Raw genomic sequence first — 20,105 nt, 5'->3', positions numbered from 1 at the left:
GGGTTTTTGTGTCTATAACCACTGCGGGCTCAATGTTAGTCAGTAGCTTGGAGACAAAGTATGGCGGCTTGACGGACGAAAACAGAAACCTGAGGAAACAATCATAATGCCTTCTCTAGCCGAGGTACCTTCCTTCCTTCTTCCTTTTCATTGCCTCTAGGATGATACAGTTAACGTTCTGCTTTTATTTTCAGGGAAAGAATTTCAAGCCGAAAGTGCTTGTTTGGTAAGAGCTTATTTCCTATGACACCCGATGAAACACTGACCCAGCTGTTACCAAAAACAAAACCAGAATGTCCTCACTTAAAATGACCTAAAACGGACTCCGCGTAATAACACATTACCTTAAATTAATCTTCTTCTAAGTTCACGAAATTTCCTGATCATTTTGTGCTTGCTTATCGCTTCCTAACGAGAGATGAACAATAACAGTTGGACCTCTCCGTTATGGACACCGATGAGACAAATTATCTGTACAAATTTGCAAACCAATGGTTATGCTTGTTTTTCCTTTTTATGGAAAAACTTGGCTCTTAAATACCTTCGGTAATTTGAGGTTTATGAACTCATCTTCTAATAATGCGGTTTGCTGGTGTCTGTTATTGTAGGACTGACTTAACTCTAGACAATGTGGTAGACATTCAAAGAAGTGAAACTCCAGAGGATGTACAAAGGTTAGTTACATGAGAAATAATATGACAAACAATTTTCAATACAAATGAACAAACATTATTATTATTATTTCTATAGTTACAAATAAAGTACAGACAAAACTCGCATATAGTACATGCTAGTAGAGGCGAGGTGTATGGAGAGAACAAAAGACTCTTAATTTAAATCGGTGGTAAGCTTTTGACAATAGGTTGTCAAAAACTAACAGGAATAAACTGAAAAGACTAAAGTTATTAAAAGCCTACAAAAGTATGGCTACACAAAGATTGACAATAGATCACTTAACATTAACAATAATCTTACTAAATCAAAAACATTTACAGTGAACTGAGATGAATTAATTATAGAAACATAATTATTGCAAAAATAAACCAAATGAAAAAAAAAGATTTCCACTGGTCATAGAATACTTAACTAACAGCTACTATCACTACAAAAACTAATTAAAATATGAATTTATTTTTGGTAAAGTAACCAAGAATTAAAATGACTAAAAGCATCAGTAAGAACACAAGTGCTGGGTAATTAGTGAGCCACTGCTGTGGACAGTAAGTCCAGGTCCAGATGCATACTCAACAGAATGGTGTGTGAGAAGTTTAAAATAAGCAAAAGAAAGAGCATACTCTTATAGCCTGTTGTATGAATTATCTCTCCCCCTCCACCTCCCCACCTCAGAGCTGTAAGCATTATCCATGGAAAAGAGGGGAAGCTGGGAATCACCCACAACTTCATAACTGTGATGGTGTATTCTGATTGTTCGGGTGAGTGTATAGTCTTGAGAAGGACTGTTGTTGGTAATAATTACTTTCATGTTTCGACAACCTGAGCAGAAGTCATCATCAGAGTCAAGTAAATAGTTGTTGTCAGTCGAGTTTTCTTAGTCCAGTTCCTATGAACTGATTGGTCAGATTTGCCTTGATGTTATTGGCTGTAAGACTCAGGTGGCGTGAGTCGGTCATGATAGGTCTGCTTTGATTGTTTGGTAAAGTAAGGTGGTTCTATTCAGTTTGTTTGTAATGTTTATGTTGTGAATAAGTTGTGCATATGGTGGCAGTAGTAGATCACACCTGTTGAGGGAAGTCTGTTTTGAGTTAGGACACCAGCTTTCCAGAGTCAGTTGTTGAAAGTAGTTAGTGCTGTAGGTTAAGCATTGCACAGAGTCCCAGTCAATGGTGTGGTTTGTAAGTTGATGATGTTCAGCAATTCAATTGTTGACATCACCTTTCCTTGTTGCCCACTTGTGTTCAGTCAGTCTTGTTGTCTGGTTTTTGCCAGTCTTTCCAAAGTGGGAGGTGTGGCAGTCAGAGCAATTGATCTTATCAACTGCTCCCTGTCTGTTTTTCAGTTTGTGCTTGTCAAAAGGGCAGTCTTCACTACTCACATCAGTCCCTCTCAGGACTACACTCACCCAGACAATCAGAATACTCCAGCCATCACATGTTACCACTCAGAGTTAAAACCATTTATTGTATAACTCTAGAAGTAGCAAAACAAGTTTTCTCCAACAGAAATTAGTGGGGCTTAACTACAGAGAAGTGCTCAATTTTGCTAGCTATTAACCTGTGATTGATTGTATGTTATTCCTTATTCAACTATTTGATATGAAATGAAACTGATCAAAGCATTAAAATAAGTTGAAGCCTTCCTTTTCATTCTTAAGTCTATTGGCAGATATCCTCCGCCTAAAAGATTGGAAAGATGACCTCAGGCAGGGGATCCTTGTGGATCTTTATTTTTATACTGTGCAATATCCTTTTATCACCTTAAAAAGGTAAAGTTTTCTTTTGTGCATAAAGGGCTGCATGGCACTCATGGGGCCTATAGCTTTCCTGATTTCTCAGGCATGTAATGACAAGCTGAAGGAGTTTATTGTACCCTCTTGGATGGGATGCAAGTTCATCAAAAGTGATCTGACCTGGAGTTCAGTGCACCGTCCACAAGGCCATTGTGTCTCCCAACAGCAATTTAACCACCAATATCTAGAATACATAAGTCAGTCACATTAAATAAAGCTTCAGTTGGTAATTTTGAACTGGCTTCAACATAAATTTTTTCCTTGACCAACAACTGTACATTTGGTAAAGAAAATGGATTTACCGCAGAACAGATGTCAGCATGGTTCTCTATTATCAAGTGTGTTCACGAGATGGCTGTTGGTGAGCGAAATATTTATTTGAAAACAAGAACCATTAATTTTATGTGAGGAAACTGTGATATTAAAACATTTGTGTCCAAATTTATGTGGAATCATCTACAAATCTTAAAAAATTTAATTTATCATTGACATGTAATAAATTTTGCATTTTAATTGAATGCAAGAGATTTGATTAAATTCTCAACTTGAAAATTAGCAAAATTCTATAATCACTTGTCAAACTTGTTATATATCTTTTTAACAAACTGATTTATCCCTATGAAATGTAATTTTGTAAGAAAAATGAAAGAAGGGTGCACACTGGACAACTACTAGAGAGATTCTATGGCAAAAAGGTTTCTTCTTTTTCTTCCAACCAGAAGGAGAAACTCATAATTCATTGAGAAGTTCATTTTGGTCATGTGATAGAGTAGAGTATTATTGATATCTTACAGATACACCATATGGGAATGTGGAACCAGTTTTTGAATACTTTAAGGAACTTCTTCTTTGTCATTCTGTCAAGGTGCTGTGGCATATTTTTTTAAATTGTGACTGACTGTTAGTGTTATTATTATTATTATTTTTATCAAAGACTTGTTCTAATTTGTTGTTGTAATTGTTATTTGTCATCAATGAAAGCAGTGTTACAGTGCAGTTGAAGGATTTATCCCGTGGTTGATATATGATAGCCATTATGTCAGGCAATAGAGAACTTCTCCTTGTAGTCTAGTACACATTTAACTGGCAGTTAGGAAACTTTGTTGTTTATGCCTGTGGAGGTCACAGTCTGGGAGCAAATGTCATAAAATAAGGTCCCGTGTGAAGTTCGTGCTGAAAGCAAGCACCTAGTGTAAAAGTGTTCATTAGGTCCTACTAAACATGAAAAGTTTTGGTGCCAGCTTTGCCACTTGCTCAGACGGCTTTTAAGGGGGGGGGGGGGTTAAATTCTGACCCATGAAATCCAGCGTGAAAACGAGGCTAAAACACATAATTCCTCATAACTTTGTTAATAACAGACAAAAATACACCAGACTTGCTCACATGATTGGGCATGATCCTCCCTGTTGGTTTATGCTAATTTACATAGGTCACGTGACCTTACGCATGAAAGCGAGGCTGAAACACATAATTTACTATAAATTTGTCAAAAAAAATCCTTATCATGCTAAACTTGCTCACCTTAGTCAGTTAGACATCTTGCATCGATTGGTGCCACTTTGTAGTGTCACGTGACCCCATACATGGAAATAAGGCTGGATTGCAAAACACGCCAAAGGTGAACACATCATCCAGGACAATAACGTTGACTCATTGTAATGCATATTAATGCTGTATGTATAGCATTTGAATGAAAAAAATAAAAGCTAAAAAGCTGCAATGATAATGTATTTCGTGTGGCTTATATGACTTTATTATGAGCGATTTCTACAATCCTATTTCGCAATGGGAGACAACTCGTTGTGGCATGGGGAACGGAATGTGAGGCAACGCACAGAGACGTCAGGCATTTACGAAGTACACAAGAAGAAGCCGACACGAAGATTATTTTACATGCTCTAGATGCCTCTGCTCAAGGTGCTACCCAACTATCTATATATTCTCCTGACACTGATGTTCTTGTTTTGGCTCTCCGACAGTATCCAGATTTGTGCTCCAACCCTTGCTTTGTTACTGGAACCGGCAGTAGTCGTAGAGTTATCAACTTGAAGTCAATCGCAGACGCCCTTGGGCCCACTAAGACAGCTGCGCTGTCAGCATTTCATGCGTTGACCGGAGCAGATGTTACTGGGAGTTTCTCTGGAAAGGGAAAAGCCATTTGTTGGGATGAGTTTGATAACACCAGCACTCCTATCTTGCAAGCTCTTGCTAACCTCGGTTGTGGGGAACAGCCAGATAACGGCACAAGAAGTGGAGTGGAACAGCTGGTTTGTCGGATGTACCAACCAAAGACAGACATCAAAACTGTCAAAGCCCTCAGATGGTCCCTCTTTAAGAAAAATCAAGCTGAGTCTGAGAGGTTGCCGCACACACAAGCTGCTCTCCATCAAGCCATACTGAGAGCGCACTAACAGCTTCTTGTTTGGAACAACGATCATGTAGCAAACCCGGTGTTGCCCTCACCAGAAGGCTATGGATGGCAAGATGAAGATGGAAAGTGGGTACCAGTCATGACAAATCTTACACCAGCTTCAGAGGCAATTATACAGCTTGTCCGATGCAAGTGCGCCAAGTCCCGTTGCTCTAACAACCGTTGTCAGTGTCAAGAAGTCGGACTTGTCTGTACTGATCTCTGTCTGTGCTCTGAAGATTGCCAGAACGAGTATGCTGAAAGTGATGATGAGTATGATGAAGACGAAGCCGAACAGGAAATTCCATAGGAATGGACAACAGAACAATGTAAATAGATATTCAGTAAGACTTTCATGACTGTATATATAAAACAGCAGTGGTCGCTATTTTCATTTTCTGCCCTTGTTCCAATAAACATGCGAAAATGAATACATGGAACCAGTATCATAAGTTGGCAAAATTATTGATTATGTGTACAAGATAAATTCTCAAATGGAGCCTCTGCAGTATTTGCTTTATCCGTCTTGTCCCTGTGCTATGGGCCATAGGACAATGATTAGTTGAAGTTTTTATATCTGAAATCGGATAACCAGATATGTATCTGCCTAGTAGTTGTTAATACATTTGGCAGGACAAATGCCATCCTACACGATGCTACCAGATATATCCAGCCTCGTTTCCATGTATGGGGTCACGTGACACTACAAAGTGGCACCAATCGATGCAAGATGTCTAACTGACTAAGGTGAGCAAGTTTGGCATGATAAGGATTTTTTTTGACAAATTTATAGTAAATTATGTGTTTCAGCCTCGCTTTCATGCGTAAGGTCACGTGACCTATGTTAATTAACATAAACCAACAGGGAGGACCATGCCCAATCATGTGAGCAAGTCTGGTGTATTTTCGTCTGTTATTAACAAAGTTATGAGGAATTATGTGTTTTAGCCTCGTTTCCATGCTAGATTTCATGGATCAGAATTTAACCCCCCTTAAAAGCCGTCTGAGCAAGTTGCAAAGCTGGCACCAAAACTTTTCATGTTTAGTAGGTCCTAATGAACACTTTTACACTAGGTGCTTGCTTTCAGCACGAACTTCACACGGGACCACATTTGCTCCCAGACTATCAAGGCTGTTTAATCTTCTTCATGTAGCCAATGTGTCAATTGTTCTCAATTCTCAAGTGTTGAAGGGGGGTTGTTCAGATTTTATTACATTCCTGCACTCCTACAATCACATGCTTAAGTTAGGCCATTCTGTGATCATTTCACTGTAGTTATTAACATATGTTAGCTAAAGGATGCTAATGCTCCAATCATTAAACTTTTCCAGGCTGGACTTACTTATAAAATGTTCAATTGCATGAGCTCAGTATCTGAGCAAAGAGGAAAAAATTGAAAAAACTGTATTGCAGGCCTCCATACTCCATACAGAGCAAAGAAGGCTATAATAAAATCCTGTACCACCAGTTGTGACAACATTCCTGCTTGTATGTGAACTGAAGGGGCTATCTACATACATTTATTTGATAAGTGTTCGGCACTCACCTCATTGTCTTGGCCATAAACAGCAAATGGAAGGGAATATAACTTTTAACAATTTTCAAAATAGGTGCTTGAGAAAACTTTACTTCTCTCTCTGAAATACTTAAAAAAGCAGGAAGTTCACGGTCAGATAGCAAATAGAGCATTACCTACGGGAGAACAACTTGTTGGTTTCATTTCAGCCTCACTTAGCCACTCACTCACTCACTCCACAATTGTGTGTTTGCATGATTCTAAACAATTACCTTTTCTTGTGGCTTTTCATTTTTGTCAACCTATGTGCATATATCTATTTAATTAATTATGGTATACCACACTTTGCTTTAAAAATAAATGGCCAATAAAAATTTGTAATTATTTTCTAATTAAAGGTGTTACGAACAGTCACATTTATTTTTAATCAATTTCTTCATGTAACCTTTAGCCACATGTTTGCGGTTTTGTTTGTACAGGACACACCTTGATTTTGTGGCTTGATTTTGATTCATCTGTTTTATATCAAATTACTTGTATATAGTTTCTGATGCTTCGAGACCATCACATATAATAAACAAAGTTCAATCAAGGATACAAGTTTTTCTTTTCTTTATGACTTTACGACAAAAGGTTTTAAAAAAACTTGCCTGAGCTCAACTGATATTCAGAGTTTTGATTCATTTTTATATTGAAATCCATCGCAGAGACCACCCTACAGTGTTGCTCTTTTCTCAGTTGATCAAGTGAAGAAGCTAACCACATATGCAGTCAACACGTATGTCAAACTAGTTCTTACTTAACTCAGGTTGTGGCTGTGATAATATTTACAACTGTTTACACAATGTGGCATTGCTTTTGCAATGAACAAACAATGTGGCTGAGGAGATTTCCATGAAGCTCCTTTAGTTCTACTTTTTGAAGGCCTATGATTCCATAGATTACATATATTCTACCAGTAAATTAAAGTATTCTCAGAAGTACATGTACACATACATTTGAGTGTGCTACCTCCCTTTTCTTTGAGGTCTGGATCTGCCAATGAATGTTACTCTTTGTTCATTGTTTGTTACTTTCTATAAAACTGAAAAGTGAAGTAAGTACAGATTTTCAATTGTTGTGAAAAGAACTTCTTCAGTCATAACCATTCTATGATTTTTCAATGCTTGTATAAATTAAATGTTAAGAGTGTGTGGGTAATTGATATTTTCTGATTTTATCAGGTACTTCAGGCATTTTAAGATGTACAAGTATACATTTACACCAAAGGTATGTTCTCTGGTTATTAATACAAAAAAATGAAATGTGGGAAATACAATTTTGGGGACATTGAAAATGAAAGAGATCTTTGCTGTAACATGCAAACATTGCTTACGCCATAGTGAAAATAAAGCCTGAAAAAATTCAAGCCTGTACAGGATTTGAACTCATGACCTTTGCAGTACCAGTCCAGTGCTCTAGCAACTAAGCTAACAAACCAACTGGTAGCTCCCAGTTGGCTCGTTATATGATTTAGATATATTCACAGTCTTTGGGGACATTACCTTACAAAAGAGGAATTTTAATAGAAGTTGTGCTACAAAGTAATTTCTTTATATTGATAGGTTCGTCTTGACCTTAGTCTGAAATACATTGGATTGCCAGAAACACCAGAACCCTCTGAAGGTATACAAGCTGTTCTTTTTATTACTTATGCAACTCCTAGCCAGAATTGCCCACAAAACAAGCTTTGTAAGCTAAAAATAAATTATCTGCAGAGATTCTTAAATACACTGTTCCATCTTGCTATCTTTAGCTCTCAAATAACAATGCTCTTCAAACACTGGTTCATTGTGACATCTTGTCACTTACTGTTCTTAGGATAATAACACTTTTTTTCCTCTCAATGATCCTAATCAAAAATCCAAATTAAGGTAGGCACTGTATCCTTTACATTGTGTTAACAGTATGTTTTTTTGCACCTGAAAAAGTTGGAGTTATTTCATCTTGCCCACAAAAATTTCAAATTTGAACATTTTGTTTAGTTGGTGAAGCAGACCAAGGAGCTGATGGTGGTGCTGAAGAGGTGAGTTGAAGACCCTTTACTCACACTTTTAGTTAATATTAAGGGCAGGCAGAAGATTAGAATGAGGGAATCCAGTTTGACAGTATTTTCCATATCTCACACTAAATTAAGAGAACAAATACCCAAGTGAATATTCAGCTGCAGAGAGAAAAATTGTCTCAAATATCTTGGGATTTAATTTTCAGAGTAAGACCTTAAAGGTTTTACATTTACTTTCCAGTAGAAAGGAATTTTACATTTATCTTCAAGGTTATCATCCCTTTGATGTAAAGTTCTGTGTTGCCAAAAACTTAATTTGTTTGGACTAATTGGTTGTGCTTTGAGTTCTGTTTTGTGACAGTGCTCCATTTTCAAGATTACATTCTGCCTGTATAACAAAATGGTTGGGACACTGGTTTCAGAGGTCTTGGAATTAAGACCCTCCTTGTCCACATTGAAATAGCTGACTGTTTTTTCACCTGTCAGTCAGGATCCCAACACTGTTAATGTTCTATTGAATTGCTGCACTTAATTATTCTCTATGCTTGAAAATTTGCCTGAAATCAAAAATAACAAATATGCAGGTATTTTAAGGAAGCCCTACTCCTCCCAGAATCCCTTCCTTCCAGTTGTAGTTGTATGACTGGTTCTCATATTTTTATTCCTCTTGCAAAACAAAGGTTACTAGTGATGTTGAGAAAACAGAAGCAGAAGCAGTCACTGTTCAAGAAGAAGGTGCTGAATGATTTGATCTATAACACTTTGTGGCATTCCCAATCTGGGAGTCATCAGTTCTAGGTGTATTCCCTTGTATCAAGGTAATGATGGATCTTGGTGCAATGCGGATTGAGAATTATTGGTAAACCATAAAAGAAAAAGACAATTTTTCCTAGTTTGTTTCTTGGTGTAGATACTAATCGCCAAATCAGGGAAGGAAAATTTTAGTTTAAGTGGTGTTACTTGGATCTGAGACAGTACTAACTTGGCTTGGATATACTTCTCTTTTTCTTATTTACTTTTTAGACACTCCAGCAGTGAAGGAACTCAAAGCAATCATAAACTCAGCTCTTTCTGAACAGGTTCAACAAGTATGTATTCCTTCCAAACAATCACAAATGCAAAATGATGTGCAAACTTTTGTATATCCTGGAATAAGCACCTGCACTTCAAAAGGTGTCCTCTGACAAAAAAGCACCCCTCTCTAATGAGACCCCCCCCCCCCTTCTCCCTCACTCTCTTAAAAAGTAGGGATACAAGGAGAACCTGTTTCTATTGCCACTTTAATTACAACTTTTTAAGATTCAACTACAGTGGAATCATTACAGGGGGATAATTTATTTTCTGTCCCACCCATTCCTATCTCCTTTTGCTAGCAGAATTCCCTTATGTGTGTTATCTGTTTTTGTTTTTGCCCTATTGCTGGGCTAACTTAAAAAGAGCCCCTCTCGATGGAGCACCCACTTTCCAATAAGTACTCCTCTTTTAAGCTGAAATTGTAATTAACCATCTGAGTGCAGATTTGAGGAAATATGGTATATGTGAGGCACTCTGGGACATGAGATACCAGTCACGATGGTGCTTTCAACCCATACCTTGAAAACGTTGTTCATGCACCTCTCTAAAAGAAAAACGATTAAAAAAAAATCAGTCAAGTCTAGGGTAGATCTAGAAGTATACTGGACACGTGCCTAGACTGAGACAATTTCGTGAAAAAGAATAAATGTTGTCAAACTAATTTATCTGTAAGTAGACCTAATAACTTTCAGCATAAACTAAAACAGTGGATAGTGTTGAAGGTGTGCTCTGATTGGCTACACAAACTCTGAATATCATTGCTGTTCACATCTGAATTACAAACACAGGATTTTGCTGATTTGTTTGAAATTCTTTCAACACTAACAAAAGCTTGGTGTCAACATTTCTTTGTTGAGGCGAGCAGTTTCCACAAATGGAATCTTTTAACACTCAAGTAACATAGTAGGTAAGATCAGAAGTAAGAGGTTACTGTGTAATTGATGGACACTGATTACCTAAACAAAAAGAATTATACTTCACTTTTGTACAAGTCACGGATGTGGACTTCTTAGTCTCCAAAGTAGTATGTAGAGTGAGCCCTATCCACTAATAATTCATTTGCTTTCTGCAGCTGAAAACAAGTGTGGATCAGCAATTAAAAGCACAAGATGAAGAAATTGCAGTGAAGATGGGCATCTCTGCAGATGTTTCCGGTCCACCAAAAAGTCCCAAAACAAAGAAAAGAGGAAAATAGACTCACGACCTTTAAATGAAAGGATAGTGACCATTATTAGGTGCTGGCTGACCATGAAGTTTTATCTAGTAGTTATGCACCAGTTGTGATGAAATTATTGTCAAAAGAACCTCTGATAATGTTTGGCATCACAATTAAAGGTCAATGCACATTTTTGTGTACTTAATCAAATGTAAACACATTGCCAAAACTAGATCTTCCCAGCCAAGAAACTTAGGATAGAGTAGCTAGTATGTAAATAACGATAGAGAATGGTGGTTCCTTAATTTCCTCTGGGTCCAAAGCCTCATACTCTCCAGTATTTAGCAAACTAGACATCAGATTGCCCTAAATTTTGGTATATATAATGTATGAGAGTGATGTACATCCACTTTCACTTCGAAAAATTTTTGCATTGCCAAAAGCACACATTGAAAGTGAACAACTGAAATCTGAGGGCAATTTTGAGTTTTGGGGAAATTAGGCCAACTTGTCAAGAGGATACAAGAACAAAGAAATTCACTGCAGCCAGTAAAAAACAAACCTTGGATAACCATTCAGATCGTTGAATGATTGTTGTCAAATCAATTTCTTAAAACATTATATGGAGAAAACGAAAATTTTCGAAGTTTTATGACCGAAACGTCAATTCTTGTTAGCTATGGCTGGTGCTAAGAAAACTTCTCCGAGGTCAACTGATAGGAAAGCACCATTGAGCCACTAAGGCAGCCCGCAAGAGCACTATTGCTAATGGTGGAGTGAACAAATCTCACGTTGCTAGAGTTACGTAGACAGTCAGAGTGACAGTGACAAACATTAACAACAACGTATAAACTGACGGAGACTGGGAAAAAGACAACACCGACAATTAGCGACACAGAAAGTGATAGTGTCAATAAAATTTATTGGGACAGAGATAATGAAAGTGACACCCAAACTGACACTGATTATGTCAGTCACAGAGACAGAACAGAGACAGAGAGGGTAACAGTCTAAGTGACAACCGTAGTGACAGTGAGAGAGAAGTGACAATAAAACACAGGAACAGTGACAGTGGGAGTGCTGTTGAATAAGGACAGTGACTATCTCAGTGACACTGACTTTTACACTGAATATTAAAGAAACCTATATAGTGACAATGACAATGACAACGACAAAAACGATGTAGGTCACAGCATCACAGATAACGTTTATCAAGAAAACTTTGGACACTCCGCGGTTCTCTTCGTAAATAAGACCAGAAATGCCGACGTCGGATTGCTGATTCCCTGGATGTTGTCTTGTGGAATATTTTGATGAGGCTTGGTGCCTCCTTTTCCTAACCTCCTTTACCACGCCCAGATATGATTTGCTTTCCTTGTTACTGTTGTTGCCTTTTTCTTTGCAATCAATCTTTCGAAAGTGGAGAATGTACCAGTTACAGACGATATGTCGGCTCTTGACAAATGCTGAAATCCTGTGATGTTTGGCTTGACCTCACGGGAAACATATGGGTAAGAAAGTCAGGCGAAATGCCGACTTGTGAATACCATTATCACTTATATAGCAAGAATGATGTACGTAACTGCAGATATTCGACAGTTAGCCGGAAACGCCGCTCGTGGCAATAAGACGACCAGAATCATCCCTAGACATCTACATTTGGCCGTCCGAAACGACGAAGGACTGAAAAAACTTCTAGCTGGTGTAACGATAGCTCAGGGTAGTGTTCTTCTTAACATACGAAACGTGCTGCTATTAAAGAAGGTCGAGAAGAAGAGACACTAACCTTCCAAATTTACAAAACCAACCTTTGGGAGCCACCAAACCTTGAAAAAAGTCATGATCAGTGAAAATCCATTCATAGGTACACACAAAAGCGCACCCATGTTTACTCTGTTATCAATAGGAGCAAATCTTTCATCTTCATTTACCGGATAAAAGTTTTCCTCTCATAACAGTTGACAGCCTGAACCTTTACCCCTGCTCCTCGTCCAGCTCAAAAATGAGAAAAAAGCTTTTAACACTACTGGAGTTTCGTATGGAATGACCTGAAGCAAACTATGTCGCGGTATATGTTTCATCAATCATTCGAGTTGGCTTTCTGTAATCTGTGTCAATCACTTACATCCCGCTTTTATTTAATTCCCTCGGAGATATAGGGTTCCCTCCAGAAATTCCCTATTTCCTAAATTTTTTGAAAATTTAAGAACAAGAACAAGGGCAACGAACTATTTTCAACTTTCCCTGCTTTTGAAAAACTACAAAAATAAGAGTATTTAAAGGCCCAGTATCTTAATTAAGCTACTACTTCTGATCATAATTCTTAAATGACCATTGAAAGCCATCACTTGACGATGCATACATTGATGCATGCATCCTTGTTCGTTGAATGGGATTTATATTCCAGCAGCTTTGCTTATACCTGTGAGAATATCTTCGCAACATTTCCCGCTCCTTGCCTCGGCTACAAGGCAACGTGTTCTAGTGACATAAACGCTCAACCGCTAAATAAAATTGCCTTTTTGATCTCTGAGGGCTTGAGATGGCGAAGCTATCGGCGGAGTGTTGATGGTCAGTCAAACCTGTATCAAGCATGGGAATGGCAGAGTATTATTTAAAAAAAAAAAAAACACTTAATTTAAAAAGTGTAGTAAAGGGTGACCACGACCAAAAAATATCGGGACTTTGAAAACAGACCGCTTATTAAAGGGTGACCGCTTCACAGGGTGCCACTTAATACAGGTTCAGTCTTAATTTACTAACTTTCCAACATTATGTCCTCGGATATTCCCCAGTTTTAGATGAGGCATATTCGATCACGTGATTGGTTTAGAACAACCGCACACGAGGAAGAATATTTGATGAATTATAGACAAGCTTATTCTCCCCACTTGTAAAAACTCCCCAACGAAGTCTACTATTTTCCGAAAAAACTCGTAGGAGAATAACAAAAATTTCAACATTTCAACTCGCGCAGCTGTGCAGCGCTGCTCATTAGTTTATCATTTTAGAAAAGTTTCACTATGGTTCAGTGTGTAACGTTAACGTTTCCTTTCTGTAAGGTTGTAAGGCGGTTTAACAGTGCTGTAATTGAAGTTTGCATATATTGTCCTTAGAACGTCAAATTGGTTTTAGAGAGAACTATTACTAGCTTAAGGTGATTCTTTAGAAAAAAAGAGTTGTCGAACAATTTTTTTAAACTTTCCTTAAATGTTCCTTATCAATGTCTGTGTCGAAAAATAAAATAAAAAAGATACGTTACCGTGCCTGGTTAGGAGATATAATGGGCCAAACTTAACCCATTTATGCTTATACTGGCATTAATCACGCGCGTCATTTCATTGGTTCATGGTACATTTTGCTGCAGCTGGAAACAAGGGTTTTTAAAGAAACATTTGAAAAAAACTTGATAGATAGAAGGTCTCGAGCGTGTGGAACAACTTGAAATATAATTTTTGGGAAAATCATGCAAATACTAATGATATCAACTCAAAACGTGGTTGAACTCAAAACGTTCCTCTGGTCGTTTCTTTCAAGGTGATAATTTGTATTCTCTAGTAACGGGCTTCGTGCACGCTTTTAGCTTTATCTTTTTTTCCCTTCGAATAATTTCCTCAATTTAAAGGGAATAAATTATTCACTAAAATTATGCCAAAAAGAAGAAGTGTAGGTCACCGTGCTTATTCAAGAGCTAAAGACAATCGTTCCTCTCTGCCTGGTCCATTGATGATCGAAAACAATACCGTGTTCTCGGAAGGCGCGCGTGCTTATTCGCCTGATTACTTGATTTTGATGCGCATCAGAGGATGCGCCGTGCTATACTTAGGAATCACCTAAACTCAGGACGGCAATCCTCTCTCACTGCTGGTATTTTACAAGTGTAAGCTCATTCTCGGAGACTCAGGAGCTGTGAGTTGATTTCAAGTCAGGGAGGGAGAGCTGAAATCGACTCACAGCCCCTGGGTCTCCGAGGATGGGAGGATGATGTAAGCTACAAGTGAACAAAATTTAAGACTCCATGTTACTAGCCCCAGTCTCTTGTTCAGCTCACACGGTTAGTCCCGGCATTCCCTGAAGTTTTAGAATTTTCCGAAAGCGGATGAAACGACGCCATATCTAATCCGAAAGCTTGGTATTGTACTCAGTTGAAACTCTTCCTGGTTAGAATGGAGAGTAAAATGCCACAACCTGCACAAGGTAAAATTTCATCATAGAAAAATGTCATGGAACATTCCTCTATCTCTCAATTTCTTTTAACCTTTTCTTTCTTTTGTCAATAAGGAGCGAGTTCTTCGACTGCCAATCCGCAGAGCACCACTAATTCCAGCCAAAATTCTCCTGGAAAATACGCAGAGCTTTTAGCAGTGATCGAAGAATTAGGAAAAGATATTCGTCCTACCTACGCTGGCAGTAAAAACGCCGCTGAACGATTAAAGAAGGGTAAGACAAAAGCTACTTAAGAAAATTTTTTCCTTGTTGGCAATTACCCTTTGCAAAATATGAAAGATTTCTCGTTTATCTCCGTAATCAAAACCTTAGAAATTCCTCAAATGTTTTTGGTGCATTCGCAACTTCATTTTCCACTAATTGTTCTGCACAGCTGTTACCAGACTGTGTAATTAGACAGTGGAAGCAGCCAACCATACTAAGTCCACTCAGTTAAATCCACCAATCACAGAATTGATTACAACAATCATAGCAACAACCACTTATCCATAGAAAAACTGGGGAATTTACAATGAGGAGGAATTTTCAAATTAAGACATTGTCTCCACTGGGGATATTTGTTCCAGATGTATTTGTTTTTTCGGAAATTGAAATGGTTATGATTAATTGGCAACAGGACTTCTTCTTGTCCAATTCTGTCTGTAATCATATTCATGATAAACAAATTGGACCCCCACTTGGTGGTCATCCAATTTTGTTAATCCCTTGTATGATTACAGACTAAATTGAACTCCACTTGGTCCTATAAACCACTATTAATCAAAACTAAAACAAAATTCTTGAACATGATTGGTTACCACCAGCCTAATTTGAGCACTAATAGGACAGTGCACGCATCATGCTCATAATTGATAATGGTAATAAAATAGTTAAAGGGAAGATTAGCACAATCAGAACACATCATGCACATGCACTGTTGTCTTGCGTTTCACTGAGTTAACTGTTGTTTTTTTATTTGAATGAAAATGTAAAATGGATGTCTAGTTTCTTCCCAAATTTTGTCATAATTTTGATTAATTGGTAACAAGACTTTGTAGCTTTGCGTCATCTAATTCTATCTGCAATCAAACTCATGATTAACAAATCAGACTCCTGCTTCGCAGTCGTCTGATTTTGTTTTTCACCTATATGATTACAGACCAAATTGGATTCCACTTGGTTGTATTACCATTATTAATTAAGGAAGCTATTACTGTATGTTTACTGAAACTGTAGGCATTCAAACAACAGAAAGTTATCAGTGGGTACAACTGAAATGATAGATTCCTACAGTTCTAAATGTCCTTAGCGTGGGTCGTCATGTTTGCATGTTTGTAGTGGATGATACAGTCAAAACTAAAAGGTTCTTCATTCAACAAAGGAAAATTTATAGAAGTAGTCGTTTGAATAGGGAGTTCTTTACCTTTTCATAGAGAGAGAGATTTGTACCTCTCCTTTCTTCTAGTAAGAATAGTGATCGTGTTCACGAGCATTTTGATCTAGTGGAAGTTATTATGTAAATAAATGTCTACGTTCTCGCTGTTGGATCTTGTGACGGTGAAATGTCTTATCAGTATCAATCAGTATACCTTTTATATTGATGTTTCTCACGTATAATTATTGTGCGAAATGACCACTAAGAATTGTGCGAACGGTCCAAAACTTGTGCTAAAGGACTTGTGCGTAAAGTCTTTTGTGCGAAATGTCTGGTTACCTTTATTTGACTATGAATTTCAAACCCTTGACCCCACCTCTCCCAATGCAAGTTTTAGACTTCTACAAGTTATCTGTTCTCATGATTTCCCTAGGTATTATGCATGCTAGGGTGTTGGTTAGGGAATGCCTCGTGGAAACTGACAGATGTGCAAGACAGTAGCACCAATGACCAGGTCAGCTCTTGTCAGGAATAAATGTCTGTTATGAAGTAACATTTCAAGAAAGCTGGAAGATGTGGCCATGGAAAGCTGTAACTGGAGAAGAAGTATGATGCATCAAGCAATTAGCAAAATTCTCTGATTCAAAAATGCATTTTTCAATCTCTGAAGTCCAAACTTTTTCACCCTGGGAGCTAAAGAGAACTATACAATCATGTAGATGATATTGTGATAGAGAAGTATGCTCCAGAAAGCATATAACTTTCCTCTCTGCAATGAAAAATTGTCAAAAAATTTTCTCTTGCTGCTGTTTTTATTCATTTTTTTAATAGTAAGCTTAAACCTTTAGAAAATTGTTGTAAAAGGTGTTAAAAGTTTGTCCAGGGATGTCACCACTTTGAACTTTGTTCTGCAACTTGGCTGCTAACATATGAAGTAATAAACCTTTACTTTGCAACATGGAATCAATTTGAACATGAGCTCAGGCTGAATGAGGACATAGAGGTGGATAATGAAGCAAGAACTGTTTGAGAAGCACAAGTTTTGTATCCTGCCATCATTCATATGCAGCCAGGTTACTGAGCTGTTTTTAAAATGGTGGCATTGGAAGCTTAATTGTTAGCACATGAGAAAACTTTTTTTTAAAGGTCAGTGATCTGAAAGAGGTCCTAAAAAGCAACGAGTATTGAATGGCAGAGATGGAAATTATGATATCTGCAGCAAACCTCTCCTTTAACATACATTACTTAAAAGAAAAAAAACAACCACAACAACAAGAAGAAATAAAAAAAAACAGTGAAGTGCTATTGAATATCAGTAGAAGGACTATGTATAATTAGAGCTGTGAGGTTCAAACCTATTGTGTTCTCAGTAAATATAACTAATATTGATATAGTATTTATAATTACAATTGATTTGCAAATAAAAGTAATCAATCCAATATGAAGGACACCTTTATTTATTGTTAGAGATGTACATGTATTAATTGCCAGTATTCAATGGTGTGTTGAATGGTTTGCTGCCAATTTTAAACTATATGATTTACCAGAGGAAGTTTTTCTGATTTTCATGGCAACAATACTTGTGAAAGTATTCCTTTCAAATGTTTAGCTAATGTAGATCAAGTAACAGATGTAATTTGATGACTCATTTCTGATTAGGAAATTGTTCATTTCCTAACTCTTGCAAGAGAAATACCATGAAGTAACCATAAAATGACTATAAAACAACCTCCCCTAGCTTTGTTCTTTTGAGTTGACACACCTTAACCCTGTTACTCCCAAGATCTCAATGGTAATTCTGTCTGGCATACCATTCCTACAATGACGGTTTTGTTGATTTTGTATCTCACCAACTAGTTATCCCCAATAGATATAACCATTATTCTCATCACTTGTCTACTTGATATTGTATTGATAACATTGTATTGATACTGTAAGGAGAAATTCTGTCTTGGTCAAACTCATAGGAGGTTTTTTTGGATGTATGAGGAAAAATGATGTGAAGATCGTGTAATGTACAGTAGAACCTTTGATTATACATTGTTATTGCTGTACAAATGCAATAAGTTGCAGCAAGTTTAATTGTAGTGTTGCTGCACATTTTCAATAGCACATTTTTCACTCTTTGCCATGCCAACCAGAATTGTCAGAATAAAACATACCATTTGCCTATAGAAGGGTGTCTTTTATTGTGATAACAGATACAGAGAATTTTTCAATCACAAGAACTAGGCTTGTGTCCCAGGTATGAACATGTTCCTTTAACAGAGGCCAACAGGCTTTCCATGTTTTCCAGATTTTCCTTGTTTTTGGAAAATTGCAGTATTTCAAAATAATGCTAAGTTGACTGCATTTTATATTGTATGTTATGCAATAAAGACAGATCTGTTGATTGGTTATACTGAACCACAAACTACAACATGGAAAACCCACCCTCCTTATCTCCAACAATATTTTTGACTAACTTTTCAAATATGTGCTTTTAAAGAACCAGCACAACAAAAAGGGTACCCTGACAGGTCACTTGATCCTGTAACAGACTGAGAAGTCAGGTTGCAATCGTTTTGCAATTTACTAGAACTTGTCTCAGGCAAACACTGCATAATCTTGAAAATTTTGGGCTGTCTAGGACTGAATTTCATGTGTCTTAAAATTAAAATTAAATGGTTAATTTAATTAGTTTTCATTTCAAAATACACAGTAAGCAAGTCAGAATGTGAATACTACAGTTACTTTGCATTCAGCTTTTTTAAAATAGCTCACTTTCTTTTGAATCACTAGTATCTTGTAGAAAGACTCTTGCAGCCCTTAAGGGGATGCATGTGCACCTTTGGCAACTTCCTTCCTACAGGCCTACAAGGTTCACCTTAGAATGAAGCTGTTCTGATGTCAATTTTTTCTTACACTATAGCAGGACCTGCTAGACAAGTACTGTAGAAGAGAGTCAATTCCTCGAAGTGAAACTTAAGCTTTTCCACCAAGATTAAAAAGGGTTATTATTGGTAGTTTTATTCTGTAAATCCTCAGTGAAGCCCTTGCCCTTGGTTTCTGGATGAATATACTACTTTTCATCCTTTGTCCAAATCTGATGGTCCAGGATCTATGTTTTGTGAGCCTTTGGCATAGGCTTCTCCTTGTTGTCTTCTCTTCCTCGCATATTGTGCTTTCCTTTTCCTTATCTTTGCAATATTTTTGCAACAACACTGTCCTTCTCATTATAAAGCAAGTCAAGTTTTTCTTTCAGAATTTCTCTAGCAATCACTCTGTTTCTTGCAAGTAAGCGACTCTCATGGCACTGAAATAAAAATGAACAATCATCATCACCTTTCAGTGCTAATTTAAGGTTTCTTTTTTTTTCCAAAGATTAGTAGATTAACAAAAAAATGACATAGCCCTGAATCCACATAAAATGTTTGTTACACCATGCTATGCAATCACCAATGAAAACATATATGATTCCACAAGAATCCAACTCCATTGCAGTTACATCTATGGAAATTAAGACCCTTGCAAGCCCATGAGAAACAAATCAGACTCTGCATGTTGGAAAACTTTTACAAGTGGCACACTTATCACAAGTACAGCTATTTTTCTCATTTTTTAAATCAGCTAACAAGCCAGTAGTAGTCATATACTCCTTGTTAGTACTGTTAAAAGCCACACATAAATATATTTTATTACAAGTTTTGGTGAGCAGTACTGCTGAGTATTTTCATGAGTTGTGGCCTATTTTGACTCATCAAAATGTGGTGCAACTTGTAAAAATACTCAGCAATACTATACACCAGAATGTCTGACAAGTTATTTATTATCCAACTGCTTCTGCGAAGTCTTTCTGTTCATTTCTCATAAGGTG

General features: G+C 37.2%; 3 protein-coding genes and 1 pseudogene across 3 annotated transcripts in view; 3 read left to right on the top strand and 1 right to left on the bottom strand.

Annotated features, from left to right (window-relative positions):
* Nucleotides 1-27: 27 nt before the first annotated feature.
* Nucleotides 28-10,858, top strand: LOC131799550 (cilia- and flagella-associated protein 119). Its single transcript, XM_059117268.1, has 13 exons — nt 28-124; nt 195-226; nt 609-674; nt 2,333-2,421; nt 2,748-2,828; nt 3,262-3,332; nt 7,102-7,172; nt 7,618-7,663; nt 7,999-8,059; nt 8,419-8,459; nt 9,119-9,173; nt 9,462-9,526; nt 10,585-10,858. Exons 1-13 carry the CDS (start codon nt 107-109, stop codon nt 10,705-10,707), a joined length of 819 nt encoding a protein of 272 aa, XP_058973251.1. The 5' UTR covers nt 28-106; the 3' UTR covers nt 10,708-10,858.
* Nucleotides 3,504-5,564, top strand: LOC136278966 (uncharacterized; annotated as a pseudogene).
* Nucleotides 10,859-14,729: 3,871 nt separating the features above from the next.
* On the top strand, nt 14,730-18,426 carry LOC131799567 (cyclin-dependent kinase 2-associated protein 1). The gene is made up of 3 exons (XM_059117283.2): nt 14,730-14,865; nt 14,950-15,108; nt 16,683-18,426. The coding sequence occupies exons 1-3, from the start codon at nt 14,835-14,837 to the stop codon at nt 16,748-16,750; spliced, it is 258 nt and encodes an 85-aa protein (XP_058973266.1). The 5' UTR covers nt 14,730-14,834; the 3' UTR covers nt 16,751-18,426.
* The window catches only part of LOC136279060 (mitochondrial translation release factor in rescue-like), a 3,045-nt gene continuing 1,359 nt past the window's right edge, over nt 18,420-20,105 (bottom strand). Inside the window, 2 exon segments of the mRNA XM_066162433.1 lie at nt 18,420-19,445; nt 19,448-19,544. Of these exon segments, the coding sequence (XP_066018530.1) occupies nt 19,318-19,445; nt 19,448-19,544 (225 nt within the window). The 3' untranslated portion in view covers nt 18,420-19,317.

Source organism: Pocillopora verrucosa, chromosome 2 (assembly GCF_036669915.1).
Source record: "Pocillopora verrucosa isolate sample1 chromosome 2, ASM3666991v2, whole genome shotgun sequence".
Lineage (NCBI taxonomy): Eukaryota > Metazoa > Cnidaria > Anthozoa > Scleractinia > Pocilloporidae > Pocillopora > Pocillopora verrucosa.
The sequence above is the reverse complement of the archived record's forward strand: the minus strand, read 5'-3'. Positions and strand labels throughout refer to the sequence as shown.